Here is a 9,588-nt window from a genome sequence, read left to right on the forward strand (position 1 = left end):
CCAGATGTGGTGGTATATACCTATAATCCCAGCACTCAGAAGACTGAGGCAGGAGGATCTCAAAGTTGAGACCAGCTTAGGCTACATAGTGAGACCCTGTCTCAAAAAAAAAAAAAAACAACAACAAACCAAAATGAAACAACCCTCCCCCAAAGCAAACAACATCTCATTGTACCTGGGATAAAGACCAAGGCCTGTGGTGCGGCCTTTGAGGCTCTGTAGCTTCAGCCTTCAAAGCCCAGCTCTTCTGCACTCCATACTCCAGCTTCTCTTTGCCTTCCAGATTCTCTAATGTGCTTTGCTCCTCTTACCTCAGGGACTTTGCACATGCTATTGCCTGTTCCCGAAGCACAACTCCTCCTTCTCCTAGTTCCAGTCCTCAGCCCAAACATGTCTTTCTCATAGAACATTTCCTTGACTTCACCTGGAGCCCCAGGATTATGGTTCTTTCATGAGACAACACAAGCCACATTGTTCACCTTTCTGTGGGATTCCAGACCTACCAGCAGACTCCAGCCTCCTCAGAGGGCCAGCTACTCCCCCTCATAGTCACTGCCCTCTATCCCTACAGCTCATAGAAGCAGCCACTATGTACCCATCCTGAAAACACACCCACCCAGTTCTAGAATTTCTGGCTCTGTGGAGCTTTTCCTGATGGAGGGCAAAACTCCAACCAGGGGGATGGAGTAAGAATGCCTTCGTCCCTTGGAAAAAGACTAATCAATCCATGGCTGGTGGTTTGTGTTTAAAGAGAGAATATTGTGGGCTAGCAGAGTGGCTCAAGTGGTAGAGCACCTGCCTAAGCAAGCATGAGGCCTTGAGTTCAAACCCCAGTACTCAGAGAGAAAGAGAGAGAGAGAGACAGAGAGAGAGACTCTCTTTATAGAGGCTGCTTCAGAAACTGGAGCAGGGGGCTGTCTAAAACCTGCAGTTAACATCTCCCCTCTCAACGTGCTATTCCCAGCCCCCATGAGCACATGGGGATCCTGGAGTCAGGGAATCACTGGCTAATCCTGATTTGGTTCAGATCACACCTGACCTGAGGGATCAGATCCCTCTCACACAGGAGGGAGGACCTGGGACTAGCTCAGGCATCACCCTCTGCCTCCTGACAGTGAGGCAATACACTGACTTAGCATACAGTGTTCTAGACTACAATGTCAATGAGATGCAGCCATAGTCTGACTTACCAACACATGGTCTAACTGCCAAGTGCACAGCCAGCCTAGCCTCAGACACGCAGAACGGGTGCAGTCCCCACGGAGACAGCAAGGACACGGTCTAAGGACCCTGAGACACACAAACTTGAGCAGTCAGGAGGCTGGCTGGGTGCCACACTCCAGATGCGCCCCTTGACCGCTTGACCCCTTGCAATCTGGGTAGACTGTGCAAGAGTTCTGGGTGTACCTCATAGGGCTGTCATAAGAATGAAATGAATTAGTATTATGCAAAGAACAGAGCCTGGCATGTCGTCGGTGCTAAATGAGTGTTTGTTGAAGTTCCTTTAAACCTCTCTTAGTTTTCTGACCCCGTGTAACACAGGAATACTAACAGCAACAATGGTGTGGTTGTGGGAATTAGTGAGATGACCACAGAGGGAGCATAGCTCGAAGCCTGGCCCCCGGAATGCGCTCTGTAAAGGTCAGCAGTCACCGCTGCTGTTTCTGCCTGGGACCCTGCCACAGGGATTCAGAAACTGTAAGCCAGAACTCTTTGCTGAGTCCAGGAGTTAGCAAACCTCCAGCTCTGGTCTTGGGACCCTTCTCTTCTCTCCCCAGACAATCTCATCCAGACTCGACCTTTAGATGCCATCTGTAAATTCACCAGTGCTAAGTGTGTATGTCCTGCCCTGCCCTCCCCTGAATGCCTACTGTGTTTTATCCACCTGCCCACTTGGCAGTGGAGTTGGCTGTCTCTACAACATCTCAAAGTAGCCATGGCCCAAACACAAAGTTTGAGCTACACCCCAGCCCCAGCTCCTGCTCCCGAGCCAAATTAGTTATCAGCACCACCATTTACCTAGGCTCTGGCTGACAGCCAGGAGCCTTCCTGATCCTCTCTTGACCTCTGACCTCAACTCCTTCCATTCCATTCTTCCCCTTGCTCACTGGGCTTTGCCCACATTGGCCCCTCTGCCAAGTCTGCTCCTATCAGAAGGCCTTTGCACTTCACTTGCTGTTCCCCAAATGCCTGCATGCTTAATGTTATCAGAGAGCTTCCCTGTAGACAGACACACAGCCATCACTCTGTGCCCCTCACCCAGCTTAACTTTCTTTACAGAATCACCTCCATCTATTCGTTTCTCCATTTACTGTCTTTGCCCATATCTCTTCTCCAGCAGACTGTAAGCTCCCTGGAAGAAGAGGGTTTCTTCTTCATTTCTGAATCTCTAGCACCTAGAACAGTGCCTGGTACATAGTAAGTCCTCAGAAAACATCTGGAGGAACAAATGAAGGTGCTTCCACCCCCTCTCCCCACCCCTACCGATCAGCAGCTTGGGGAAGTTGGAGGTCTCAATGTTGTGATAGTAGACCACGGAGGTGACGGCAGCCATGAAAGCCATCCCGGCTGGCATATACAGGTGGAGATGGCGGGATTCGGTCACCCTGAGATGGAGGAGAGAGAGAGAGACAGAGAGGAGAGAGGCATGTGGGTGTGGGCGGTACCCAAGAACAGCCCAGGCCATGCGCATATCACTCCGCACATAGTAGGGCCACAGATTGGAACCACAGCTCCACTTCATACAGTAGCAGCTCTGCCTGCCTGCACCCAAACACACCACTCTCTAAGGTGGCTGAGGAGTCCAGAGAGCGAGACTACCTCTGTTCAGGGTTGAGGCTTTGGAATTCAAGGCCTTCTCTCCCTGGCACTGGGAAATCGGCTTTGGCAGTGGCTGCCACAAAGGCTGGAACCACTTCTCTGGGAGAGAACACAGTTGGGCTCTTGTCTCTAGGGTACAGGGGCCTGGGTACCATAGATCACTCAGTGACGGCCCCATTTAACATGAGCGGCATGGGTTAGCCCTGGCGCCCTCCCCAACTGCTGTACTAACAACTCTGATGAGAGTCAATATTTGTTGAGCATTTACCCTCAGCAAGACACAGTTCTAAGTATCTAATGTATGGTAACTCATTTACTCTTCATAAGGATTAGTAAGGATGAGTAAGAAGGATGAGCACCCAAGAAATGGGTACTCTTAGTCTTCCTATTTTACAGGTGGGAAAACTGATGCTCAAGGGCATCTCTGTTGGGATAGGGTACAGTGGCAGTTAATTAATACCAGCCCTTTCCCTCCCCACTTTAACTCACAGAGGCCCCTGTGGTTGATGGACTCTGACCAGTCATAACCCCCACAGGGAGCCAGAGCCTTCCCCCAGACCTCAGGCTTCCCCATGACCGCTCGATTGTGCCCTTCCTCGGCTGCCTCCTGCACACAGCAAAACCTGTACGGCTCAGCCTGGCACCAGAGGCCCAGGGTGTGACCTCTGCCACTGTTCCAGCACTGTGTGGCCTTCTCTTTCTGCTCCAGTGTGTTGGACCCTCTCTGTCCCCAAAGGGACTGCTTCAGCTTCCTCCTCAAGGCTGCTCTTGCCCAGACAGCTATATTCAGTGTGACAAGGTCCCTTTCCTGGAAAAGCTGACAGTCCTGAGGGCCACCCTGCCTACAGCTACTGAATGACTAGGCAATGTAAGGAAGGGACACTGCAGATGGACAGAAGGGAGAGCAAAGGAGGAGGTGGGTAACCAGGGGAAGGTTCCCTGAGGAGGTGGAACCAGGGTGGACTTTGAAGGATAAGTTAGAGTTCAGCAGAAAAGGTGGAGGGACTCCAACTCTGGTGGGCCCAAGTGTAGGTAGAGAGGAGGTGTGGGCTGTTCACCTGATAACGCCCTCCCCTCACAACTTGAAGAAAGAACCAGAAGTCTGCTCCAGCAGCAATGTATTCAGCTCTGAAGAATGGGTGTGGATTGGCTGAAGCAGCCAACCAATCCCACACTCCTTTGGCATTAGTTGGTCTAAAGGTGGCCATAGAACACAACTCTGGCCAGTGATACCTAAAGGAAAGTCTGCAGAAGCTGGGTTTTCCCATAAGAAAAAGGCATGTTGGAAAAAAAAAAGAAAAAGGCATGTTGGGAGCATACTCCCCTTTGCCCTTCCCCTTTCCTTTCTAAGTGATACTGGATAGGGTCAACCGCTTTGTGATCATGAGGAAGATATGGATGACACACAGAAAACGGTATAGAAAGATGAGAAAAGGCTGGATCCCTGGAGACATCACTGAACTACCAAACTAACCAGAAAAGGAAACCTCTAGATTTCTTGCTAAATAAAATTATAGATGTTAATATCTTTTAAGTCTTGATAAGTGGAGGTTCTCAGCACAACGTCTTCAAACTAACAGAGGAGGTTCAAAAAGGACAGGGCAGAGAGCAATGACCTTGGGAACACTGAGAACATCCAGCACTCCACCTGGGGTCTTCAAAACTCTTGCCTCTGTGCTCCTTGAAACACATGAAAATAAGTTGAGGATTAACCATAATTGGAACAAATATTTCACGGCATGACTTATAATAAAGTTTTAGCTGCTTCATTGATTGACATCTGCTGAATTCGATAAAAAAATTAGGTAAAGTTTTATACACAGACTTTATCCAGTGTACAGTGATTTAGGAAATAGTCCATATATATGTATTAATCGTCCTCAATAGCCTACACTTACTGTTTTGATTGTTCTGAACCTAGAGCATCATATACAGGAGTAACAGCCTAAGGAAGCCAGGAAGCCCTACAGGTTCAAGATGCTTCTGTTAGTCACTAAATGAGGCTTAGCCTAAGCCAAACTTGAGCTGAGGCCCACTGCATTAGTCAGACTTCACCCCCACCTTCCCTTAGGCTGGGTGGACAAAGGCAGCCACAGAGCAGTGTCTGAGACTTCTCCTTATATCTGCCTCTTTTCCATGTCCTTTCCTCACACTTGCCTGCCCAGAGGTGTGAGCCACCAAAGACCAAGCGACAAATGCCCAGCTCAGGAGCTAACCTGTGCCCTGTGGAGATGACCACTTAAACTGAGCTGTTTTGGGGTTCAAGTGCAACCACACAGAGCATTGGCTCTGACAGCCAGCAGGAGGAGTCCCTGGACTCGTTCCTTCCAGTTCCCATGTTCTGCAAATACATCATCTGCCCAGGATTCTGCAACTCTGGGCTCTGCATCCTGTCCATTCTCTAATTTCATTCTCTGTGGGCCCCTGAAGCAGGTCAGCCAGGGGTTCTGATGCTGATTTCACAGGTAGAGAAAGCAAGGCACAGAAAGGCTGGGTGACTGGCCAAAGTACCACAACTAGTACAGAGCATAAGTGCCACCAGAAGGCCCAGGTCTTCCTTCTCCATGGGCAGGATTTAGAGGGCCCTCTGGAGCTTTGGTGCTGCTTTGGAAGGGGGCTGGGACTGAGGGTAGAAAGAGACTTGTCACCTGCTAGCTAGGTAACAATCTGCGTCTGGTCTTGCTGGTCTGGGAGGTGTTGATCATCAAGAGGCGCTATTGCCCCAAGGTGAACAAGAACTGCAGAGACCACTGCTAGTGCCCAAATGTAGAATTTGTGGGGGGTGGGAAGATGAGAGTCAGGGGACAGGGGACCCTGTTTCTCCTGTGGCCCAGTTGCAGAAGGGATGGCAGGAGCCAACACAGGAACAATCCAATTCCAGCTGGGAGGGCTGGACCTCAGATACCCAGACCAAATGTCACTCCCCTGCACCACTCTGTCACCTAGGCAGCCCTAAGCCTTGCTGATTCTTCCATTCTGCCTTGAGGACACGTCTGCTCCATCTCCTCTTCTGTTCCCCACTACTGACACATTATTTCCACTGCAGTCATCCCTCACCTAGACTACTGTGATCAGTTCCCAAGGCTGTCTCCAACTCCACCCTCTCCCTGCCTCCCACTGCCCAGGACACCTGCAGCTTCTCACCCCAAAGTGTTGTACTGATGACATTGCTTTTCTTCTCCCAGCTCCTGGTCAAGATCAACCCAAACATGCAGTCTAGGATTCAAAGCCTCCCTGAGGTGCCCTAGGGCCAGTTTCCAGGCTGGGCTTCCCAGGCTCCCTGTATTGTTTAATGTTTCAGACCACTGCATACTCCTACCTGCCTGTTTTCTTCCCTTAGGGACTCTTACCACAGATCACGCTTGCTACTTCAGCCATGGTACAGGTGCCTGCATTCCTTGCCCTCCCCACTCTCCAGTCACCACCACCCTTCCTCTCCCAAACTCCTCTGCCTATCAGAACCCTAGTCATCCTTATAGGCTTAGTGCCAAGCCCCCTCCACCATGGAGCTTGCCCAACACTGCCTTCTCTCTCGTCCCAGAATATTTACTTGGAACATGATTTTATTTATTCTAGGATTCAATAAACATTTAGGAAGCTTCCATATGTCTTGCACTGTGAATACAAAGACAAATAAGAGCCAGAATCTCTGTGGTAGGCCCTAGACACATATAAGGCCTTTCTGACTCTGGAGACAGTTTTGCAAATAGATAAAAAAAAAAACATGAATGTCCAGCTTGATTTATGGTTTTGCTGAGGTGTGAAGTGCAGGAGGTAAGGCCTAGGGGAGAGGATGTGGGGAGAAGGCCTTTGGGAATGAGGCTAGAGGCAGCTGGGGCTGGATTGTGACAACCCTGGATGCTCAGGGACCCAGGGATGACATCTTGTAAACAATGGAGAACCAAGGAAAGGTCTTAGGAAAGAGTGAGTGACATACTTAGTTGTCCCTCCCACCAAGGTAATTCCAGCAGTTTGAGGAAGAGGCCTGGCATCCTCCACAGGAGTTGGACATGCTAATAGGCTCAATTTCACTGGAACTTAGCATGCAGATTTGTGTTCCCTTGACCCTCCTGGACTGAGTGAAGGTTCTGGGTCCCACACACGTCTAGTTCCTAGCAGAGTCCCTGACACGCTTTATCTGGGTAAAGAGCTGAATTTAACAGCAAACGAGACCAGCTTGTGGAAGGCAGGTGAGCTGGGGTCTGTCTCCCTGGGCCTTTCCAGGGTGCTTTGGAGCAGATCTGCTCTCTCTTGCATCCTCAGACATTCACTCACCCATCAGACAGGATGCCCTCTGCAATCTCACAAACGAGGACAAAGAGCAGCATAAAGGTCAGGATCCAGCGAAGGTTGTGCCCTGGGAAATGGAGCCACGTGCTATGGTGGATGTGTACCTTGGAGCTCTGACTGCCCCATCCTGCAGGAAGAGACAGTAAGAGATAGGAGACCCGGTCCACCTGGAGGAGGGGGCATGGACCCGATGAGGTTGCCTGGACACTGGGTTCACGGTGGGGATAGGGAGAGCACACATTTGTATATCTGTACATGAAGATCCTCAAGCATGAAACATGGGCCTGTACAGGCTGGTCCTATGCAGGTACCCATTTTATCTGCTGACCTCTTGGGTGATAGGTCATCAGAAAAATAAACCATTTAGTAGAGAACAGAAATATAAATGCCATTCGTTTTCAATTTTGATACACATATGAGCATGTATTTTATAGTTCTATTTCTGCTTAATTGTTTATCTTTGTCAAAACTAGCAACTTGCTTCTACAGAACCTTTTTTTGGCAGGGGTGGGGGGAATACCGGGGTTTGAACTCAGGGCCACTTGAGCCATGCCTCCAGCCCTTTTTGTTTTTTTAGATAGAGTTTTGCTTTTTGCCCTGGCCCATCTCAAACTATAATACTCCAACCTATGCCTCCCAGGTTTGGCATGCAGCACTTCGCCCAGCTTGTTGAGAAGGAGTCTTTGCCTGGGCTGGCCTGGCAAAGCCCAGCCGGATCCTCCTGATCTCAGCCTCCTCAGTAGCTGGGATTATAGGCATAAGCCAGGGTGCCAGCAGAAACTTCTTAATTGATTTAATTTTGTGACTATCTTTCCTTTCTTCCTCAAAGCCATATATGAATTTTAAGATTTACTGTTTTTCTTAATTAAAGTGAATGACACGTTTTGGGAAGGCAGGAGACACCTATGTGTTGACAGAGCTGACTGGCCTGGGAAATTTAAGGTCTTGGAGAGAGATGAGGGGGACCAAAGTGAAGAAATACACACTGTGGCCCTTACAGTGGCGCCCAACTTTGCAGCCCACTTTGAAGCAAGCACACAGACGCATAAGGGGTCGCTGTGCCAGTTAGTCGGAACTTCTAAACACAGCTGAAGTTGCACTCGGGAGTTACAGGCGCCCGGGTGGGTGGGATAGCTCCCACCTCTTCTCACCCATGGCGGGACAGACCCAGGGAGTGTCAGAGGCTACTGACCATTATGCGGCCCAGTCAGGGAAAAGCGCAGGAGCTCGCGGGGCCTCCATCCCGGCCTCTGAAGCCCAGCCTGTCCTCTCCCAGGGCCCAGCTGCGGCTGACAGGCAGCGCGCCTTGGGGGAGGGGTGACCCGGCTCCCTACGTGGAGCCGCCGCCGAGGGTGCGGCCGGCCCCCGCCCCACCTTGCCAGCGCGTGCGGACACCTCCGCTTCGCCCTCTCTCCATCCCAGCTCTGGCCCTGCGGTGGCAAAACTTGGGGATCCCTTGGGTCAAGAACGCGCCGCTGTGTTTGGCGAGGGTTCAGGGGCCACCCCAGAGAATGAAGGGATGAGAGCGCGTGCAAATGCGGAACCCGGAGCAGGGGACTCCAGGAGGGAGATGAGGAGCCGGCGCGGGACCGCAAGGGGACCCCGGCCTTGTGGTGCGCGACACCTCCTTCCCGGTCCCCATCTCGCCTCTCCTTCCCCTCCTCCGCCGCTCGCGGCGCGCGCTCACCGATGAAGAGGATGGGGAAGGTGATGAAGAGCAGGAAGACATGCGGCACCACGTTGAGCGCGTCCACGAAGCAGCCGTTGTTGAGCACGCCCTGGTCCACCCGGTAGGCGGCCGAGTGGTTCTCGCTGCCGCAGAAGGCCAAGGGCATGGCGACGGGCGCGGGCGCGGGCGCGGGCTCGGGTTCCGACTGGCTCCGCGCGCCTCCCGCGCCTCTGTCCTTTGCAGCTCCGCCGCCTGGCCGGGCCGTCAGCTCCCCCGCGCCACGGGCCCCGCCCCGCCCCGCCGGCGCTCCCTCTCCCCCACCCACCGCGCTCCACTACCTGCGGGGCCCCGGGGGCGGCGGGAGCCCGACCAGCCCGACCGCACCCCAGCCGGGGTTCCAGCTGTGTGTGTGCGTGGGGGCGGGGGAGAGTCGCTTCATGAGTGCTTGGCTGAGCGCGTGCGCTGGGAGTAAGGGGAGTGAGCCAGTGGGGTGGGTGGGCACGCAATCTGGCGTCTGAGTGGGGGGCACGCAAGAGAGGAAGAGGGTCCGCTTGGATCTGGAGTGCGTGGATACGCGGATCGCAAATGTAAGTTGACCAGAGCGTGGGTCGGATGGATGTAGTGCTATTGGAGGGGTCCGGATAAAGATAGAGTGGAACAATCCCCAGGTCCAACGGAAAAGAAAAACTGTGAAGAATGTTAACTTAGGAGGATGCTTGGAAAATTTTCAAAAGTGGTCCCAGGCGCGGGGTCTCAAAGATACTTTACAGCCTATTGGGCTAAATCCTACAAGAGATTTCTCGATAGTT

The 9,588-nt window shown here is 52.0% G+C and overlaps 1 protein-coding gene across 7 annotated transcripts in view; it reads right to left on the reverse strand.

The window, feature by feature from the left end:
- Abcc8 (ATP binding cassette subfamily C member 8) overlaps positions 1 to 9,007 on the reverse strand; it is a 73,593-nt gene extending 64,586 nt beyond the window's left edge. For all 7 annotated transcript variants that reach the window (XR_012435865.1, XM_020177331.2, XM_074042530.1 and 4 more), the window contains exons 1-3: positions 8,798 to 9,007; positions 7,096 to 7,237; positions 2,485 to 2,606 (exon numbers count right to left, since the gene is read on the reverse strand). Coding sequence is in view for 6 of the 7 variants with exons in the window: in XM_020177331.2 (XP_020032920.1) it covers positions 2,485 to 2,606; positions 7,096 to 7,237; positions 8,798 to 8,945 (412 nt within the window). In the remaining variant the exon portion in view is untranslated. The remainder of the gene's footprint in view (positions 1 to 2,484; positions 2,607 to 7,095; positions 7,238 to 8,797) is intronic.
- Positions 9,008 to 9,588: the final 581 nt, after the last annotated feature.

This window comes from Castor canadensis, chromosome 1 (assembly GCF_047511655.1).
Source record: "Castor canadensis chromosome 1, mCasCan1.hap1v2, whole genome shotgun sequence".
Taxonomy (NCBI): Eukaryota; Metazoa; Chordata; class Mammalia; order Rodentia; family Castoridae; genus Castor; species Castor canadensis.